At 40.4% G+C, this 22,259-nt stretch overlaps 1 protein-coding gene across 4 annotated transcripts in view; it reads left to right on the top strand.

Annotated features, from left to right (window-relative positions):
* The window catches only part of septin2 (septin 2), a 91,751-nt gene that overhangs the window by 64,524 nt on the left and 4,968 nt on the right, over positions 1-22,259 (top strand). For 3 of the 4 annotated variants that reach the window (XM_052017209.1, XM_052017207.1, XM_052017206.1), the window contains 5 exons: positions 10,304-10,405; positions 12,390-12,535; positions 14,625-14,747; positions 20,123-20,180; positions 21,325-21,431. In XM_052017209.1, the coding sequence (XP_051873169.1) occupies positions 10,304-10,405; positions 12,390-12,535; positions 14,625-14,747; positions 20,123-20,180; positions 21,325-21,423 (528 nt within the window). In that variant the 3' untranslated portion in view covers positions 21,424-21,431. The remainder of the gene's footprint in view (positions 1-10,303; positions 10,406-12,389; positions 12,536-14,624; positions 14,748-20,122; positions 20,181-21,324; positions 21,432-22,259) is intronic. The other variant, XM_052017210.1, reaches the window with a different exon arrangement.

The raw sequence follows: 22,259 nt of genomic DNA, 5'->3' as shown, positions 1-22,259 counted from the left end.
CATTGATAGGATGCAGAGCTGGGCTGACAGGTGGCAGATGGAGTTCAATCCGGAGAAGTGTGAGGTGGTACGCTTTGGAAGGACAAACTCCAAGGCGGAGTACAAAGTCAATGGCAGGATTCTGGGTAGTGTGGAGGAGCAGAGGGATCTGGGGGTTCATATCCACAGATCACTGAAAGTTGGCACACAGGTGGATAGGGTAGTTAAGAAAGCTTATGGGATGTTAGCTTTCATAAGTCATGGGATCGAGTTTAAGAGCTGCGAGGTAATGATGCAGCTCTACAAAACTCTGGTTAGACCACACTTGGAGTACTGTGTCCAGTTCTGATCGCCTCATTATAGGAAGGATGTGGAAGTGTTGGAAAGGGTGCAGAGGAGATTTACCAGGATGCTGCCTGGCTTAGAGAGTATGGATTATGAGGAGAGACTATGCGAGCTAGGGCTTTACTCTTTGGAGAGAAGGAGCATGAGAGGAGACATGCTAGAGCTGTATAAAATATTAAGAGGAATAGATAGAGTAGACAGCCAGTGCCTCTTTCCCAGTGACTTTAAAGTAATGGGTGGGAAGTTCAAGGGAAGTATCAGAAGAAGGTATTTTACCCAGAGAGTGGTTGGGGCATGGAATGCACTGCCTGGGGTGGTGGTGGAGGCAGGTAATTGGTCAAATTCAAGAGATTGCTAGATAAGCATATGGAGGAATTTAAAATAGAGGGATAGGGGGAGGTAGGGGTTAGATGGTCTTGGGCGAGGTTTAAAGGTTGGCACAACATTGTGGGCCGAAGGGCCTGTATTGTGCTGTACTGTTCTATGATTCGATGAAAATTGGTCTATACTCACGGAATTTTCATTATGACATGCAAGAGTCTTGAGAGGGGTTAATATGATTGTGAGTGGATGTTTCCTAGAGCTAGAAAGTTTAGAACTAGAAAGATTACATATCAGATGAGTGGTTGGCCTTTTCGAACTGAAGATGAGAAGTTTCTGTTGCACGTGGTTGTAAATCTTTGGCATTTTCTACCTTGGATTGTGGATGCTGAGTCATTAAATATGTTCATGACTGATTAGTGTAGATTTTTGATGATGGAATCAGAAGATATGGGGATCTGCAGGAAAGTAGAAAAGGTGATCAGCTTAGGCACAGCCGTGATCTTATGGCAAGCAGGTTTGATGACTTTTTTAAGTTACTAAAACTCCTGGTTATTTATATTTGTATGTTAAATTGATTGCAAACAACATAGTGACTGAACAGGTTACTAGGTCATTTCAGGGGGCAGTTAGAATCGGGTACATTGTGTGACTCCAGATCCAAAGCATAGGCCAGACCAGGTATGGACTGCATGTTTCCTTCCCTTAAGGACTTTGGTGACCTAGCTGGTTCTTTACGTTTTTGCTAACACTGGTCTTAGAATTTTGGAATCCTTTAATTGAATTTAAATTCCACAGCTGCTGTAGTGGGATTTGAACAGGGTTATACCTAAACTTTCTCAATGCTGTGTATTTTTCCTCAAAATGCAAGTGTCTCGGGATGTTTTTCTAAGGATGTCTGGAGCTGGGAGTATAACTAAGGATTTAAATGTTGCCAAATAATAAATTAACAGAGGCATCCATTTAAATATGGATGCCCATCTTCTGACTTCAGTGCTTATGTCAAGTTGCTTAATTTCATCCACTGCTGCTTTAATGCTGATACTTCATTTAATTATGCCAGCAATTTTAAAAATAAATGCTGGAAATACTCAGGTCAGGCAGCATCTATGGAGAGAGAAGTTAATGTTTTGGCATGAAGACCTTGCATCAGACCTGCTGGGTATTTCCACCATTTTCTGTTCCATCAGATTTCCAGCATCTGCATCACTTTGTTTGATTTTCATGTAATAAATACTGTGATAAAATTGTAGAATAATATACCTCTGCTTCAATTATTCTTTTATTTAATTGTCTTGAATGTCACTATTGAAATAGTGTTTAACACCCTTTCACAAACTGCATCCAACTGGACAAAGCACAGGTTCAGCAATAGTGGAGCAGGCTCAAACTGATTGGTCGACTTTTAAATTCTTATGTACTCCATGATCAAAACTTGTAGTGTGATATATTTGTCTTTGGATCTTCTCCACTCGCCTTGAATCTTATGCTTGCCACTGGAAAGTTTATCCTTATTTACTTTACAAGTGTTCATGTTTTACTCATTTTGATGAAGTCTCCTGTTAATTTGTCCATGTTTGGGACAACATAAGTCATTTCATTAACTGAAGTCCCTTTCCTTGTGTATGCCTCTAATAAATAGTTTCTACACTCTTTCCAAGGTCTTAACATCTCAAGTGTGCTCAGAAATTGACACAGTACTCTGGCTGAGGTCTAGCTATTGTTTTTCCTTCTTTTGAACTACTCTTCGTGGGGTGGGGTAGGGGGTGGGGAAGAGGAAAAACTCATGATAGGGAGGAAAAAGTACTCTTAGTACCTGTTTTGCTCTCTTCCACCCCCCCCCCCCCCCAGATTTTTGTGTCCTCCAATCAGCAGCTTACTTTGATTTTATGCAGCAGGGAAACTTTTTGCAACAAAAATCCAGGGTAAAATTTGGAACTGGAATTGGTTTATTATTGTCATTTGTACTGAGGTACAGTGGAAAAACTCGTCCACAACTTCTCTGCAGTTTCTTGAGGTCCCAGGCAGCACAGTTGCCATACCAAGCCGTGATGCATCCAGATAGGATGCTTTCAGTGGTGCATTGATAAAAGTTGGTGAGTGTCAAGGGGGACGTGTCAAATTTCTTTAGCCTCCTCAGGAAGTAGAGGCTGGTTGGACCAGGACGGGCTATTGGTGATGTTCACTCCTAGGAATTTCAAGCTCTCAACCCTTTCGACCTCAGCACTGTTGATGTAGACAGGTGTATGTGCACCGCCTCCCCTTCCTGAAGTCAATGACCAGCTCTTTTGTTTTGCTGACATTGAGGGAAAGGTTGATGTCATGACACCATTTCACTAAGCTCCCTATCTCCTTCCTGTACTCCAACTCATCATTATCTTAGATACAGACCACTACAGTGGTATTGTCTGCAAAATTCTGGTGTATAGTCATGAGTGTATAGGGAGTAGAGTAGGGGGCTGACAGTGCAGCCTTGTGGGGCACCAGTGCTGAAAATAATTGTGCTGGAGGTGTTGCTGCCTATCCTTACTGATTTGTGGTCTGTTGGGCAGCAAGTCAAGGATCCAGTTACAGAGGAAGGTGTTGAGTCCCAGGTCTCGGAGTTAGCTATTAATACAATCAGGTTACCTCTGGAATCATTGCTGGGGTTGGTGTTGAAAGAGATCAGATTTGAAATTTCCAGGGAAGAGTTCTGAGACTTGAAACATTCTCAAAGGTGTGTACAGTTCTCCTGGGGCTTGCATTTTTTTTACAGCTGGCTGGCTGTCTGTAATGGAAGAATTTGAAGTGCTGAAGTCCTCGATTTCATGTCTAGTAATTGATGCGTTCCAGTGAGATGTAAAGTTAAGCTTTGGATGTGTTGCCAATAGAATTATTTCAGTACTGCACATTATGCACAAATTTCAAAACAAGAACACCAAATAAGAGTCCCTCTATTCAGGAACAATATGAACTTTAAAAATTGTACCTCAAAGATCAGCAATGTAGTGATTTACAGAAGTTTATTCCACTTTTGCTAAGTATTTTGTATCTCTTTTTGGGATTGAAATACTGCATTACTAATCTACAATCTGTAGAGAATAAAAAGTGTTTAAAATAGTCTGGTCAGGCAGCAACTGTGCAGAAAGAGTTGATGTTTCAGGTCAACATACTTTTGTAAGATTCAGTTCTGATGAAGGCTCATAGATCTGAAACATTAACTCTGCTTCTCTATCCACAGATGCTGCCTGATGACTTTGAATATTTTAAGCATTTTCTATTTTTGTTCTAAATTTACAGTATCTGCAAGTTTTGGTTTTTCAAAGGTTCTGTTACCTTTGGACACGTAATATTGTGATTGTTGTCTTCAGTTCCTAGTGAGCTGTATACCTTTATCCAGAAAGGAAGAGAGCAAACTACAGCTCAACATTCGTTTTCAGAAAAATGCTAAAAGTTATTATTAAAGATGTTATGGAAAAATACTTCAAAATTCAAGGTAATCAGACGAAGTCAACATGGCTTTGTGAAAGGGAAATTATGTTTGATCAGAGAAACAAAAGCCTGCAGATGCTAGTATCTAGATGAAAACTGAATATTGAGTTATCCCACTTTAAGTAATCCACACACCCCTCCGCACCCCCCCCACCACCATGCTGCTTCTTTTCTTCCCTTTCCTAGCCCATCTCTTTCTTTCTACCCCCTTTTTTCTTTTTCTCTCCTTACCTTTGACCCATCCCCCAGTGGATCTGCACTCCTTCCACCCCCCCCCCCCCACCACACCGGCCTATCACTATCTCTTACCGGCATCTACCTATCACCACCTTGTGCCCACCCCGCCTCCCCTCTTTGTCCACTTATCACTGCTCTGCTTTTCCCTCCTATATATTGTGCTTCCCCTTTTCCTATCTTCAGTCCTGCAGAAGGGTCCTGACCCAAAACGTTGACCACCTGCTTTTCTCCATGGGTGCTGCCTGGCCTGCTGAGTTCCTCCAGTATCATAGTGTTTTTCAATTATGTTTGACCAGTTTATTTTCCTTTGAAGTTATTGCTGAGGATAAAGATGAACCAGTAGATATTGTGTAATTAGATTTCCAAAAGGCATTTGATAAGGTGCAACATCAAATGTTATTGTGGAACATAAAAGCTCATGATGTAGGAAGTAACATTGGCATGGACAGAAAATTGGCTGTCTGTAACAGGTAAGAGTGAGAAGGCATAAATGCATCTTTTTCTGCTTGGTAAGATGTAACCAGTGGTGTGCCAGAAGTGTTGGTGAGGAGGCCTTAACTTTTTTGCTTTATGTGAATGACTGTGGTTGCTAAATTTATTAATGATGCAGAGATGGGCAAGAAGTTCTGAAAAGAACAGAAGTAGGATACAGAGGGGTATAGATAAGTGAGTGGGCAAAGATCTGTCAAGTGAAGTAAAATATGAGATTGTTCATTTTGGCAGGCAAAATAAAAGAAGCCTTTTATCAACCATAAAAATTCCAATGGCTTAGCATCTGGCTTGCAGAGTTCCATTTCCCATACTTCCTTGCAAAGCACTGAAGGCCTATTTTTTGTGTTCCCTTTACAAGCACTGGGTTGCCTGGAAAAATAATTATACTATTGCGTAACAACTTAAAATGTGAATTAAAATTGTAATATTCAATAATCTGGAAAATCTGCTAGTCCAGCACCACCAAATTCCCAAAGTGCCAAATTATCAGAGTTTTACTGTAAATGGTGGGAGATTACAGAGCTCAGATGTAGAGGGACTTGGGTGTACTCGTGAACAAGTTGCAAAAAGTAGTATTCTTATTAGAAAGCTAATAGAATGTTATTGTTTATTGCTATGGGAATTGATTATGAAGGTAGAGAGATTACATTATATAAGCTATTGGTAAGATTGCATTGAAGTACAGTGTAAAGTACTGGTCTCACTTAAGGAAGGATGGAACTGCATTAGAAGCAGTTCAGAGAAGGATTGAGACTAATAACTGGATTTGTGAGGAAAGGTTGGACAACCTGGGTTTGTATTCACTGGAGTTTAGAAGAGTGGGGAGGAACTTAATTGAAACATTCTCGAGGCTTTAACAGGATGGATGTGGAGAAGATGTTCCAGATCTCCCAATAGAGAAAACTAGGTGTTGCCCATCTAAGACACGAGGCAAAACATTTTGAGGGATGCTGAGTCATTGGAATTCCCTTTCAATAGGGTGGTTGGAAGAGGTAGATACATTCTTGATAAATGAGGGGTGAAAGGTTACCCAAGATGTGTGAAAATGTGGAGTTAAAGTTGGATGAACAGAGCAGATTTGAGGGGCTGACTGTCCTGCTCCTAATTCATCTGTTTGTGACTGTAATAGTGCAATTACAGGGTTTGGTTACTAGAGGTCCTCTGAGCTGTGTGTGCCTGTAATAATGCAGTTGTAGATTTCAGTTACCAGAGGTCTGTAGCACAGAATCTGTGCATTCATTTAGATCCTTCATTTTCTGAGCCCCCACTATTTTCCACTCTATTTATAAAAGCTGAATAAAAACTCTTTCAAATAAGTGTGCCTCTTATTTTATCATATCCCACAGTCGTTTATAAAGCAGTTTAATGTTCCTTTCAGAGTGTGCCACAACATTTAACAACCAATGAAATCTTGCAGCACTTTGCACATAGTTAGTTCCAAAAACAGCAATGAAGTAATGACCAGATAATCTGCTTTAGTGTTGGATGAATAAATGTTAGCCAGGATACTAGGGATAACTTGCCTGTTCTTTGAAACAGTGTCATAGATCTCTTGCGCCTGCTGCAGCTTCATTTTACTGTTTTATCCAAAAGACAACATCCCAGTAGTGCAGCATTCCATTGGTTTAGGTGTTTTGCTTTCAGGTCTTTGGGGAAGGACTTACACTCACCAAGTCAGAATGAGAGTTTATCAGAATTAAGCCACATCTTGCAGCTCTGGTTATAGATCCTGTTGTGCTCAGCTTGTTATTAGTGGTACATAAGGCTCTGTGGACTGTGTTGGTACAATTTTAAATGTGTACCTAATCACAGTTACTTATCATTTACCAATGATTAAGAGTAGATGAGGCAGTAATTAACTGATGTAATTTATTCTGTACGACAGAACCTATCTTGGCAGTTTTCTTGTCAAGTGGATGTCAGTGTTGCAGTAACCTGGCTCTTAGGGTGGCTAATTCTGAAATGTGGTCAGCACTGCTGCTGGAATGGTGTTTTGTCCCATAACTCTTTGCTCTTGGTAGTCTCTTAATACTCTGTGGAATCACTGAATTATCTGGAAACCAGTCTCTGTGATGAAGACTTCAGAATGAAGCTGTGGTGGTTTGGCACTTCTGGCTGAAGATCTCTGTGAATGTCTGGAGTGTCAAAGACATCCAGGTCCCTACCATTGTTGAGGGTGGGAATGTGCTTGGAGCTGTCTCATTCCATTAGCTATTTGTGGTATATGGCAGGACTGCAAAGCTTTGACTTGATCCATTAGTTGTGGGATTGCATAGCTCTGTCCTGGTGTGGTGGAATATAATTCTGTTGCAACTGATGGCTCTGTGAATGCTCAGGACTGTTTTGAGTCTATCTCATTTGCCACAATGATCGTACAATAATGTCAAGGTGGGAATTAACAAGGACTCTGTAGTGGTCTCTCCCACCATTTTAATCCTGTGAAGGGCAGGTGTATGCAAGCTACCAGTTGAACAAGGTCAAGTAGGTTCATTCTTGGTTTGCTCACCATCTGCTCCAGACACTTATTGGTCTCTGCTATCTAGTTCATTGAGGCACTGTTGGTGATGAGTATTAAATTCCCACCCAGAGTCCACTATTTGCTCTTGCTCCTTGGTGCTTCTTCCAAGACGTCAACAAGGAGGAATACTAAAGTATCATTTGGAGTAGGTTGGAAAGGTGGTAACCATTGAGGTAGTTCCCATGTGTTTGAAGCGCAGCCAGGGTAGAGAGTCGGTGTTGACACTGCATGACCTGTACACTGAAGAAACAGAACCCAAGTCCAAGTCATTGGTGACACCTCAAGAACTTCCCACTGTGGTCAACTTATCCTGTTCAAATCATCCTCTTTCCATCTCCCTGCTGATGATCATCCACAGTTCATTTCCACTATTGAACCTGAATGTTAATAGGGCATAGAATGGCTAGAATTTATCATACCAAACAACACTTTTATAGGAACATTCTTGAAAATATGATCAGTGGAATGCCAAGAGTTGATTACTGTGGCATTTCAGCTCACTGAGGACCTCTGGTTACAGGACCTAAGTACTGCAGCAATTCAAGATAAAACATTAATGAAAAGGATTATTAACCAGGTGTCTGGCAAGTCCTCTGAAATTAATTTGCCTTTTCAAGAGTGAATGCAGAGTATATCCAGGGATCAAAGAAGAACTAGCCTGTGTGGGAAGGTGTTCATTCTTCTAAGTGGCAATTATTTGAACTGAAGACAAGCTCACAGTGGATGATTGCTTGGCTAGAATCCATGTTGCAAAATTCAAGTGGCCATTTGATTGTGCCCCATGTGTGTGCTTAGATCCACAGCAGAAGAAACTGTGTGTGGCTTTTGGGGCTGTGGTCAGAAGCTGCTTGTTTTATCTGATCTGGAATGTGAAGCTTTATTAAGTGGAGTCTGGGACCTTGAAGTCACTTGCTGTTTGTATCTTGCCTCCCTTTGCCTCTGGTTTGCTTTGTAGTTGAAAATTGCTGCTTAAAGTATTAACTTCAAAAGTAACTTGCAGTAGTGTTGCTAGAAATCAAGTTGTGGATTAGTTGCTGCTTTAATCATATTGAGTTCATATTAATAATAGGTTAACAATGTTAATTTGTGGTAATTACTGTTGCATTTTGCAAGATTATTTGCAATTTATCATGCTACATATGAACTTGCTGATTTAACTTGACAATTTGTGGCTTCTGAATAGTTGTACCATTGTAGTTCTTTGTGGTAATACTGTGTTATTAACAACTGCATTAATCATTGTAGTTAGACAAATGTTTAATTTAGATTACTTAAATCATTTTCAGGAGGTCTTAAAAACAAAACGAGGTAGAAATGAACAGAAAGATGTGATAAAATGGAATGGGTAAAGAACTGCAAACAATCTTTAATCAGTTGGGTCCAGTGGCTGTTTTGTGCTGTAAATTCTATGTAATTCCATGCCATTGAACTGTCTGTAGGATTATTGGCCAACTGATAAATGTTTAAACATCGGGTAGACTGCAGTAATTTTTTTTTAAATCTGCATTTTTATTGTAAAAGCAATTACAGGTATGACCTTCCTACTGACAATTTCAGGATTCTGTTTAAGTTCAGTTGAGATAAAATTCCTCCCTTTCCACTGGTCAGCTTACTAATGCTTTACCTTGACATGCACCCTCTGGCAGAGAAACTTTTATGCATGACTTTGGTAAATCAGGACTTTAGTTCCCAAATAGTACTATGCATACATTCAAAATAGTTCAAAATTTGGTTGCTTGCATGCTATCCCAGACTGTCCCTTTTATGCCCGTTACTTGTACCCCTTGCTGGTCCAAGCTGTTGTTCATCCCCAATAAATTACTTGTAAAAGTTATTGTAGTTTGCTTTGCAGTCTTGTATGACCCATTTTTGTGAAATTTCCATCCAGATTTTGTGGTCCTCTAATTCTTCCTGTACACCTTTAAGTGGCTGCTTCACTTTTACATAGAATTACCCAGGATCTACAGCAGAGGAGAAAGACCATTTGGCCCAACCCATCAGTGCTGTAGCAGAAATTCATCACTAGATTCCCCTCTTTGCCATAGTTATCAAACTACCACCACAATAAAGGAACTCTTTGCTACCCACCCAACAAGTTCCTTTGTTAAAGCATCTTTTTCTGCATTGAATTTGCTTTATGAATGCAAGTTATTAAGAAAGACGGAGATAGGGTCGCAGGACACAGAAATAGCCCCTCAGCCCACCAAGTCTGCAACAACCATCGAGCACCCATTTATGCTAATCCTACACTGATCCCATTTTATTCTCCCCACATTTCTATCAACTTTCCCCAGGTTCGACTAATCTACACCAGAGGCAATTTACAGCAGCCAATTAACCTACCAATCTGCACATCCTTGGGGTGGAGAAGAAGCCAGAGATTTGGGGGAACCCAAGCGGTCATGGGGAGAATGTGCAAAATCCACACAGACGACACCAATGGTCAAGACTGAACCTGGGTTGCTGGATCTATGAAGCAGCACCTCTTCTAGCTGCACCACTGTACCACTCACAATTTATATTAACTTAGACCTACTTATAGCTTTATCGCTACTGCGCCGTGGAACCAATTGGTAGAAATCTTTTGGGAATGTAACGACAGATCATTCAACTCTTCAATTTAAAATTAAATACTTGTGTTTATTGTGTGTGTCGCACGAGTGCATTACAGTTGAGCAAGGGTGCTGACTTAATATTCTGTAAAAGAATATTGCTATTCATTACTATCCTGTAGCATTTACAATTACAATTATGGATGCCTAAAATTGCTGGCCTTGCCAATGTCCACATCCTGAAAAATGAATATTTAAAACATTTGTCCTAAAACAACTTCTATAAATCTCTATCCCCCCACCAGTCCTGTGAATTTGATTCTGAAGCAGTGACTTGACTATTGATATCTTGTCTAATTTCTCTCCATCCTGTTTGTCATTTTTTAAGATCCTTGATGAGATTGAGGAGCACAGTATTAGGATTTACCACCTGCCAGATGCAGAATCTGATGAAGATGAGGATTTCAAGGAGCAGACTCGAGTCCTGAAGGTACTTAAAAGCAGAAATTTTAAAACGTATGGATGTTAGTTCAAGAGTTTTGATTATTCTTCATCTGGTGGATTTTTGGAAACTTTTAACTAATTGTTAACTTTCACTTGAAAATTATTTGTCTGCTGTTGTCACTCAGGTATACATTGCTCCTGATGCATAACTTGTTCTTCATTTACTCCAGTTTAATCCTAGGCTCCTGTCAGCAATTTGAGGCCAAATTGCATTATGCTGATGTCAGGTGGTGTTGCTTTGCATTGGCACAGAAGTTAGGAGTTACAAATTCACTGTCAAGATCAGATCAAACTCTGGAACAAGTCTCTGCTCTTCCTGAGTTAGTTATTTCAAAGGAAGTGGAAATAGTTATACTTTTCTTGAACTTTGATCTTTTTTGGCTAATTGAGTATTTACACTTGAGTCTTTGGCATCTATTTTTGCTCTGTTCATTGTTTGAGACCTGTCATCTTCCAGTACTTGTTGGAAGTCTTTAAATCACCTTTGAGGCCAGATCTGGAATTGAGACTTGTACAACCTCTGCTGTAATAATTAAGACTGGTCCATTTCATCTCCACTGCTTCCAAAGTCATTTAACAACATCAAGTTCTCTTGAAATAAGTGCTGTAAATACTCCGCAGGTTGGACAGCAGTTATGATAAGAGAAGCAAGAGTTCGTTTCACATGGATGAACCTTGATCAGGATTGATGAGTTGAAAATAAATAAAGTTTTAAGATGTAGAGAGGTTTGAGTGGGTAGTGGGATGGGGAACAGATGGGAGGCTGGAGATGTAAAATGATGAAAGAGGGAGTGCAGGGTAAGAAAGGATGGTAAAGGGATTAGTAGAGAAAGGGTCACGAGTCTATTGTTGCAGAGAGGTCAGGAACATGCAAGTGCTGATGCTGGGCATTAAGCTTGATATTCAGGAAACAATGAGAATGCCTTGAGAAACTGGATAGTTTGAACATGTGATCTTGGGTAAGTCTGAATCTCAGTTGAAATCCACATGGGATAAGTTGGAGCCAGCAATGTTTGCTAAGAGATGTGGCTATGGAAATAAGTTTTGGTGAAATACCCTATCTAAGTCATAGTAAACAGAAACTGATCGTGAAAAAGACAAACGAGAGAAAAATCCTGCCAGAGAACCGAGGAGAACTTCAAGGTTGGCATTCAACAGTAAATGAAAATCAAAAAAACTGCAGATGCTGGAAATTTGTAATAGAAGCAGAAAATATTGGAAATGGGTCAATCTTGTGTAGAAAGTTAACATTTCGGGTTGAAGATCTTGCATCTGAGTAGTGAAACAAGTTAGTTTTAAGTTGCAGAAAAGATGGAGTGAGGGATGGATAAGACAAAGGAAATGACTGAGGGTGGGCTTTCCAGAATCTTTATCAAATTCTGTAACTTACTCTGTCTGTATCAGAACCAGTCATTTGTGTTGTAAATCATCCATCTGTGATATTAGGTCAGTTTCTCAGTTCCTTAGCACAGCCTGACCTGCTGGGCATGTCCTACAGCCCTTGTTGTTTGCAAAACATTACATCTGTTAGTATTAATCACTCTGTAACTGCCCCTGTTCAACCTGTTGATGAGAGGGCCTTATCCCTGTGGCAGCTCTGGTCTCGTCCTATCACAAATGTGGGCAAGGTTTAATTAATCTTGTGTGAAGCAGAGAAGATGGTTGTATTTGAGATGCTATATGAACATTTACTCACTGTATGTTTAGTCTTTGACTGACTAATCCCATAGGCTTGTGGCTGTATTATCCCCTGCAAAAGATGATGTCTGAGATTATATCTGATCTTCAGGATTTTCTCACTAAGTTACGCAGAGTATATTTTTAACATTCTGTCTGGTTCTAAGATTTTAGTTGATTTTTTTATCTAAGTCTTGTTAGTTGAAGCCATGGAAAGGTTGATTTTTATTTTAGCTGTATTGGTCACTGACAATGCTAATCTTGGACTGATGTATTCTCTCTTGTGAACTCAGACCAGTATCCCTTTTGCTGTTGTTGGATCAAACCAGTTGATTGAGGCAAAAGGTAAAAAAGTCCGAGGGCGTTTGTATCCATGGGGAGTGGTGGAAGTGGAGAACCCAGAGCACAATGACTTCCTGAAGCTGAGAACGATGTTAATGTAAGTGTCCTGTTTGCATACATCACAGAAATGTTGATCCTGAAATACAATTCAGATGTTAAAATATAAACAGACTGCTGTGAAGTGCCATAGTTTTAAATATGTTCAAATACTCCTGCCAAATTCTTTGAGAATTAATTTCTCCTTCGGTGGAATTGAATGTTAGTGTGAGAAAACATCCTTCTGTGTTAAATATTTAACATTTGTAAGAATTGAGTATTTTTACCTCACAGATTTTTCTCAGTATGATAGTCTGTTTTGCTTGCCCGTTGCCCTAGATGGTAAACAGACGTGGACTAATTAGCATGCAAGTCCACGTCTTTAACAGGCAAATGTACATTTCCAAGTGCAAATGTGTGGGTAGCATTCTAGAAGTGAAATCCTTGCTGTTATTTTTAAATATTATTCCTTTCCCTCAACCACAGCAGCTGATGTCAGTTACTGTCCTTAACTGTCTGTCTTGGCTAAAGTGAACTATTTCAGCATAATTCACAGAATCATGCAGCACAGAAGTAGGCCTTGCTGACCATCAAGCACCCACTTACACTAATCTCATCTTATTCCCCTCCATGTTCCCATTAACTCTCAGATTCTACCACTTGCCTACACAATGGAACAATTTACAGTAACTAATTAACCTATCAACCCACTTGTTATTGGGATGTGGGAGGAAACCAGAGCACCCAGAGGAAATCTACATGATCACAAGGAGAATGTGCAAACTCCATATAGACAGCACCTGAGGTCAGGATCAAACTTGGGTTGCTGTAACTGTGAAGTAGCCCCTCTACTAGTTGCGCGACTGTGCATGCTTGGTCTTGGATTTGACCTTAATACTTTTCAGGTCTGTGCCTTAAAACAAGAGGTTGCAGATGACTCCAAGGTAGGTGGAGGAGTAGGGAGTATTGAAGAAATGGGAAGGTTGCAGAGAGACTTAGACAGTTTAGGAGAATGGGCAAAGAAATGGCAGATGAGATTCAATGTTGAGAAATGTGCGGTTGTACACTTCAGAAGAAGAAATAAACAGGTAGATTATTATCTAGCTGGGGGAAAAAGATTCAAAATTCAAAAGTACAAAGGGACTTGGGAGTCCTCATGCAGGGTACCCTAAAGGTTAACCACCAGGTTGGATCGGCGGTAAGAAAAGTGAATGCTATGTTGGCATTCATTTCGAGAGGTGTAAAGTATAAAAGTAAGGAAGTGTTGATGAGGCTCTATGGTGCGCTGGTGAGACCTCATTTGGAATACTGTGTGCAGTTTTGGGCCCCTTATCGTAGGAAGGATGTACTGATGTTGGAGAGGGTACAGAGAAGATTTGCAAGGATGATTCCCGGAATGAAAGGCCTTACATACGATGAGCGATTGTTGGCTCTTGGACTGTACTTGTTGGAGTACAGAAGAATGAGAGGGGACCTCATAAGAAACATTTCAAATGTTGAAAGGACTGGACAGAGTAGATGTGGCTAAGTTGTTTCCCGTGGTGGGTGAGTCCAGGACTAGAGGGCACAGTCTTAGAATTAGAGGTACCCATTTAGAACAGAAATGAGATGAAATTTCTTTAGCCAGAGGGTCGTGGATTTATGGAATTCGTTGCCACATACAGCTGTGGAGGCCCGATCATTGGGGGTGTTTAAGGAGGAGATTGATAGGTATCTAATTAGTCAAGGTATCAAGGGTTATGGGGAAAAGGCCGGAAATTGGGGCTAGATGGGAATAGTTTAGCTCACGGTGAGGTAGCGGAGCAGACTCGATGGGCCGAATGGCCTACTTCTGCTCCTTTGTGTTGTGATCTTTATGTAGCTGCTACTTTCAGACATAGCCATCTCTAAGCTTTATCGTGGAACCATGATGTGTATTTGCTGGGTATCAATGACCACTTGCAACCACTAGGTCAGGGCTGTGATGTGATATTTTTCTGTTTCAGTTCACCGTGGTTGAGCTCTAATGCCATTCTGTTTATCACATATGGGATTTAGCAGATAAATATTTATAATATAGATTCTGATCCTTAGTACTGCTCAATTTAAGAGAATGCAAAATCCAATTTGTTTCACAAAATATCATACTAATTTGTCCTTGAACTGTCTAGAACACACATGCAAGATCTTCAGGAGGTGACCCAGGATCTTCACTATGAAAACTTCCGCTCAGAACGTCTCAAGCAGGGCGGCAGGTTGTCTTCACATGGTTACATTCTCCCTCTGTCTCCTTCGTACGTATCTGTCATCTATCTCTTGACCTTCTCACCCTCAGAAAACATCTTAACAGAAGCACCTGGTATACCACAACCTGCACCCAGTGTGTAAAGGGAGGGAATGCGGATGTGCATTACATTGTTCCTGGGAGTTCCATTCAGTCAACCTATTTATGACGGTGTCCAGATTCATTCAGCTGAAATGGGGTTTAGGTAAAAGCTATGAGTGCAATCTTTGCCTTTAGTAATCACTGCCTTGGTATGGACCAGTCCAGAATGAGCCGAATTTATCTGATCAGCAACGTGTAGCTTTGGATCAAGGACTGGTCACTATTTACTCAAATATGTATCTGCCTCCATTTTCTAAAAAAAACAAAAGGGAGATGCTCATTGGAACCACCTAATTGCCCTTTTGTACAGGATTAGAAAATAGCCCCATTAGCTGCCTTGCAATATAAATCGAACCTCTTTCCTTACCAAATCAGCTCCTGATTTTAAACTGGGTACCAACTTGCTATTGGAAAAACAAGTTTTGTGTTCTTGAAATCGGCAGATAAGCAGCATCTGTGGATTGAAACAGTTGTCATTTCAGGTTGGTAAACTTCCAGTGAAATTGTTTGTTCTGATATAAGGTTGTCAATCTGAAATGTTAACTGTTACTTTCTTCATTGTTGCTCCCAACTTGCTGAATATTTCAGGAATTTTCTATTTTGTTGCCAGCTTACTAACACCCTGCCTTTGCCCTAATATGGACTGTTAAATATGACTTCAAGTAGTAGGGCAGAAAAATATGAATTGTGCAGCTACCTGTGAAGCTGCTTTAGCAGAAGATAATCCCAATAGATCTTTTTAAAATTAGAAGCAAGTGTATGGCTTAAACTATATCTGGTGATGTGGAACTCCATTCTGATGCTGTTCAGGGGCATATCTCACGTTAAAAAAGATTGCAAGTTGAATAGAGGACCATGAGGCTCCCGCTGAGAGCAGTATATAAACCCATTAGTAGGAATACAGGGACTTGAATTCCAAAAATACAAATTCTGTAGAAGTCATTTCCTGGATGGTTCTGGGATTTGTGCAGTGTGTAGTACACATTGGGGGAAAGTTGTGGTATTCAGCAACAAATTGGTGAAAACTTGAGGAGTTGGGAAGGGCCTTTTCCTTTTGATCTGCTTCCTGCTATCCTTAAAGAAAATCTCTTCAGAGATGTACTGGAATTGGGAACCACTGGGACACATTACTAGAGAAATCTAACCAGTTCCGTGCTTCATGAATTGGTTTTCGTACCTCAAAGCCAGATTAAGTCATTATAAATGTTTTAAATTCTGAATGTTATTTTAGTAAAATGTTTTAATGTTTATCCTTTCCCCATCTTGAGCAGCACAGTTCCTGAAATGAAGGTATATGGATTAATTAAGCTGTGAGATCTCCATGCTGATTTGGTAGGAGTAATTTTGAAATTCCATTGAGCTCCAAGTATGTCCAACCTTGCATTTAAAACATGCGCACCTTCAGCTGATACAGAACACACTGGTATTACTTTGTTTTCAGGGACAGGGGCAAGGGTGACATTACAGCAAGTGTAACCACAGTGCAACTGATCACATGCAATATAGTGCTAGCAACCAAAATAAATTGGAGGCAGATGTCGAAGAACCATGGGACTTCGGAGTGTATGGTCACAGATCCTTAAAGGTAGCAGGATTGATCATTAAGGAGGTTGAAAAAGGCATAAAGCATACTTTATTAGCTGATCCTTGGAGTACAACAGGTAATGCTAGAGCAACACGCAAAGGAACTGGAGGAATTCAGAGAATCAGGCAACGTGTATGGAGGGAAATGGACAGCCGACGTTTTGGGTTGAGACCCTTCATCAGGGCTGGTTATGCTAGAACTGTTTACCATACTAGTCTGCAGTTTGAGTGCTTTGTGCAATTTTGATCGCTACATTGTACTAGGTGTGTGGAGGTGGATGCAGAAAATGGGAAGCAGAGGAGATTTGAGGGTGTTGCTGGTACTGGAAAATTTTGAGGCAAGTTAGATTGGCTTGGAGTGTTTTCTTTGGCCATGGCCAAGGCCAAGGGGAAATTTAATTCCAGGACTTGGACAGAGTAAATAGGAAGGGAAATAGTCCTCAGTAGCCAGGTCAAAAACCAGGGGTCATGGAATGGAAATAATTGGTGGAAGGATTTGAGAGAAACAAAGAAAAAATCTTTCACCCAGAGAGTGTTAGTAGTCTGAAACTCACTGCTTGAAGGGGTGATTGAGTTGTAAACAAATGAACAATGACTTGAAGCTCAGTTTCCAAACATTTACTACATTTCGATCCTAATTGGGTTCATTATCACTGACTTGTATGACATGAAATTTGTTGTTTTGTTCAGTGACCAAAGATGATGTAACATTGTGTCTTGAGTGGAGGTGCTGTAGGTTAACAATTTCTTATTTGTCTTGTAGGTTAGCTCCACTTTAGAGGAAAGTTTGGGGATTGAGGTGTAGCATTGTGGTTAGAAAGATTGAGAGAAGTGTTGGGACAATGATGCAACCTTGCTTAACACTCATCTGCACTGAGATGGGTCTGTTGTGGACCACTTCCAGGTGATCACTACTATTAGCATAAAGTCAGTGTTTCTTATGCCATAATCTCATACTAATTGAGTTGAGAGAACCTGGCATATTTTTTACATTCACATGAGCACAAAACTTGCAGCACCCAAGCAGTTTATAATGCATGCTTTGTTTATTATTCCTGTGTCCAGTGAGGTCACAGCGCAAAATATTTTCCTATAATGCTTCAGTTGTGTGGCCAGTCAAATGTTGTAAAATTACTTTGTTGCTTTGGCATTTTTGGTATTCCACATAATTCATTGTTATTTTTAACCACTGTCCTGCTAGCAGGCACATGATTTGTATCTAGATGTCTGCATGCGTTTGATGCATGATTTGGTCACAAGCAACAGACAGATGAATTGGTTCCCATGTTTTATTATGGCATAGGCCATTTGGCCAATTGAGTCTCTGTCGGCTCTCAGCAGCCCCTGAGTCCTATTCCCCCCCACTTATTTCCCTGTACCTATTCTCCTTCATATGCTGTCAACACCACTGATTCTCCTGCCACTATGTACACAGGAAGTAATTTGCAGTAGCCTGTTCATCTATCACCATGTCCTTGGGATGTAAGAGGAAAGTAGAACACCCTAGGACAATTGACACTGTCACAGGAAGAACGTGCAAATTCCACACAGACAACACCCCACGGTAGGATTGAACCTGGATCCCTGAGCTGTACAAAAGCAGTATTGACAGCTGTGCCACCCTTTCAATCTGATGTGGGTTCATTCAACAAGCCAAGTTGTCTTTTGGCAATTAGAGACACGAGGCTGCAGATGCTGGAATCTGGAGCAACAAACAATCTGCTGGAGGAACTAGGTGGGTTTTTGGCAGTTGGAGACCGGTGAAGCTGGATTTGTCAGTGTAGGCTGAAGATTTTCATTGGTTCTCAATATTTATGAGATCTGTCCCACCAGATAAGTTGGCAGGCTTCTGATATGTTTGGTTGGGTAGTTTAGGAAAAATTAAACCATCAGTGGTCAACTTCATAGCAATCTACAGTGTTGGCACAGTATTGCAATGTACCAAAGCAAAGAAAGCACAAGAAGCAGCAGCCACTTGATCCAGTTAGCTTAGTGTTGGCTCCACAGTAACAGTCGGTTCTAACTCCATTTCCCTGCTCGTGGTTCAGTGCTTTCTCCTTTTAAATGTTATTGGTTTAGTTTGTAGCAGCCCAGTCCAGTTATAATACCTGATGTAAGCATTTCCTTTGCCTGTCAATAACTCAAAAGGCACTGTGGTAATACTGCTGTAGACTGTCTGTGACAAGCTGTGTGCCCTTCAAACAAAGGAATAAATCAGTGTATTCTATGGTTGTATGTGCTTCCTCATGCTCCTAGGAAAGCTCACCGGGAAAACATTACTATGCTGTAACCTAGTTTTGCTGCATCCATCGAGACCACACAGTGATTATTTAGAGTGTATTTTTGTTAATTTGCTAACTTTCAAACTTAAACATCTAATATTAAAAAAAATGTTGATGAGGAATGATATTGTCCTTTTGCTCTGGAAAAGGAAGCACAGTCTGACAGGATCTGATCCATGTTCCCACTATTTTCCTCTCCCTGCTACTTTATATGTTCACACCTTTTTTCATTTTCCTGCTTTTTGTTGTTAATTTACTTGTTTTCACATTTTATCAAGGATTTGTGGCTTTTTTCATTCAATGTATTGGGAGGTCCAGTATATAGCTGATTTGTGGGATGCATCCACATCAGTAATTGGGCCTGGTATTTCAGCAAAAAATATTTAGGACAGTCATGTACAGTGTGGGAGGTTTGCCCTAATGCCAACAGGATTGGATTTGTTCCCCAGTTTTGGCTATTATGCCTAAGTAGTTGGCCAGCTGGAGATGCTGTTAACCAATAGGAATGTTGAAACAGGATTTCAATGGGATTTCGCATTTTCTGAGTAATATTATAGTTGTCTTCTCGATGATGAATTTTCTACCTATTGCAAATTGCTCAATTGTTGGGGAATAAATTACACTATATTCACTTTACCATTGTTACTATAGGGAGCAGGTTCCAGACATGCTTAAAAAGTACTTAAAAAGTAATCTTTTTGAATTATTGGATTTGATATTGTCCTTCTCCTTCAATACAGTTCAGGCAGATTGTTTAAATTCATATGCAGCATTTAATGATTCAGACCTTGAATAATCCAATAGTTGTGGTAATTTTTGTGTCTGAAGCTCATTGAAAACAATGGTAGATGCTTTGGGAGGAGAGTGATTTCCCTCTGATCACTAAAGTTTAATATTATTAGGGGAAGAGGGAGAACTGAGTTACCACTGGCCATGAGCTAGTTGCCGTTTCCCTGCTCACCCACAGGCATTGTGATGCTGTGCACATGTGAAACCTACAAATATTAACATTTTGAAAATTGCTATAGATTTCAAAGTTATTGAGATGCCTCATACTACCTTTTTTAAACAAATATTAGCCAAAAAAAACTTTAGAACTCAGAAGGTGGGCTAGACTCTACCAATGGTTTCATACCAATCTGGGTCTGGTTTGCTTTTAACTTTGTATACTCCTTTGGTTCTGCCATTCCTATCCATCGCCACTGGCTTATTAAAGCTAACACAAAATTCTGAATTGAAGCCCAATATTTGTCCAGAGAGGACAATGTGAGAACAGATTTAGTAAAGTTCCACCTTTTATTGGACGGTAGCAGCTTGAGGATCAGGTTATTGTAAACCATCCGTGCTGGGTAGTGATCCAGATGAAGGAACATGATATGGAATAGATCTGTGTATTTAAAACTCTGCTGTTTCTCAGGAAAGGGGAAGAGCAACCTCAGGATAAGGACCAGATCCTACTGGAAAAAGAAGCTGAGGTAGGATTTGCAACCAGACAGAAAATGTTATATTTTCATGTTTTTAAAACATCCATTTCTCTTTACCTTGATTGAGTTGCTGGTTCTCGGGGATCACTAGTATCCAGTCACACTGATGTCATCAAGAAAACTGATCAGCACTGGAGCATTTTAATGCTGTCAGCTTACTTTTTCTGTTGTGTGTCGTGAACAAGTTTGAATGTATTAGGGGTGTGGTTGCTTCTGAGCAATTGGAGATGATTCCTGTTTAAATTAATAAGCCAGGTTGTGCTTTATTAGACCTGCTATCCAGAATTGCTGATTGCAGTGCCCACATACCTACATGGGGTGTATGTGGAGAGCCCTCCTCACAATCCTCCTGCCCCTGGATAGAAGGGTGGGTGCACTGTTCAGAACTGAGCCAGAGGATGAGGTACTGTGCAACAGGCTTTCTCTGCCAGTGGTGTTGGGTGAGATTGTGAAAGCTGGAGGAATTTTAATCTTGTAAATATCTTGTAATCTTGTCAGACAATTGAATTGTGTTTATAAGTAATTTTTTTAAACTTTTATTATAAACACAAACTTGTAATTAAAAACATTAAAGAAAAGTAATTAAGGAAGATGGCTTGCCGTTCACTTTTGTTCCTAACCTGCAAGAATAGAATTCCAAAAATCCAGAAAAGACTGCAGATGCTGGAAATCTGATATAAAAGAAGGAAAATGCATACTCTCAGCAGATCAAGCAGTATCTGTGTGGAGAGAAACATTTAATGTTTCAGGGCTGAAACTATTTGTCAGAAGGGATTTGAATCCCTCTTGAAATCATTTGGATCCAGAACCTGCCCCAGGTTCTGACCACTTGGAGTTCAGTGACTGAGGGCAATGACAGATGCAGCAGCACTTACAGTAGGTCACTAAGACCCCAAGTCCAAAGTCCTTCTTCATGAAGTGTGGAAATCCCAGACTAATGGCTGAGCACCAATGCTTCTGTTCAGAATTGGTAGCAAAACAGCAACAGCTATCCTAGTGAGTTTGTCAACACCAGTGTTTGATTCCTATCACCTCACTAGAAGATGGCACTGACTGCATGACTATTGTATGAAAGATGTGCATTTTGGAAAGTTTTCACTGCTGAAGTGACAACCTATTTTCTTTTCTCTTTAAGTTGCGCCGCATGCAACAGATGATTGCCCAGATGCAGGCTCAAATGCAGATGCAAATGCAGAAACCAGGTGGAGACGGAGACTCCAGTCAGCATGTCTAAAATGGAAAGTGAGTACCAATACATGAAAGCTACAAGTTGATGCGAGGGATTGACTTTGGTATAGTTCATGCTGCGACTGTGTCATGCTGGTACGGAAATTGCAACTGCCAGTGAAGCTTGGCTGAGGGCGAGAGTAGGAAATCTTGAGAGTTCTGAACTTATGAATCTATTGTATGGATGGTATGGTAATTTTTGGAGGGGGGTGTTAGAAGGTGTGGGGGAACATGGTAAATCATTGAAGAATAAAGGAGATGTGTGAATAGAATAGCAAATCTGAAGAGAAAGGATGGAGAATTGGATTTTTTTTGTAACCCCTTACAACTATATTTGGTTTGGCATCTTATTTCCTTCCTTACACACCTGTTAGTTGCTTTGAAAAAGTGGAGCTAGGATTCTTGATTTCTAAAATGTTTCCATGTATTAAATACTTTTGAGTTAGGGATGCTGGTTGTGTAGGGTAATGGAGCAATTCTCAACAGACCGCAATGGTAAAAGAATAAATAATAAGCAGTGAACAAGGGCATTGCCATTGGTTTAAGCCTCTGAAAGCTATGTGAGGAAATAAGACACAGGCACAGATGGCTCAGAGGTTATCAAAAAGTGAACATCAATATTTTGAAATTTTGAAAAGGATGTTAAAGGTGGAGATGAATTTCAGGGGATTGACTGTTAAAGGAAGAGGGCCACTGGAGGAACTTAATGGCTTCCTGTTTCCATATTTAAACACAGACCAGTAATTGGATCAATCGTCTTCCAAGTCTGCAAGGGCTCGTCAGAGAATGTTCTGGCTGAACAGTGTGGAACCTGGGGTCACACCCTCAGCCCTTTAGGACTCG

This window comes from Pristis pectinata, chromosome 6 (assembly GCF_009764475.1).
Source record: "Pristis pectinata isolate sPriPec2 chromosome 6, sPriPec2.1.pri, whole genome shotgun sequence".
Lineage (NCBI taxonomy): Eukaryota > Metazoa > Chordata > Chondrichthyes > Rhinopristiformes > Pristidae > Pristis > Pristis pectinata.
The sequence above is the reverse complement of the archived record's forward strand: the minus strand, read 5'-3'. Positions and strand labels throughout refer to the sequence as shown.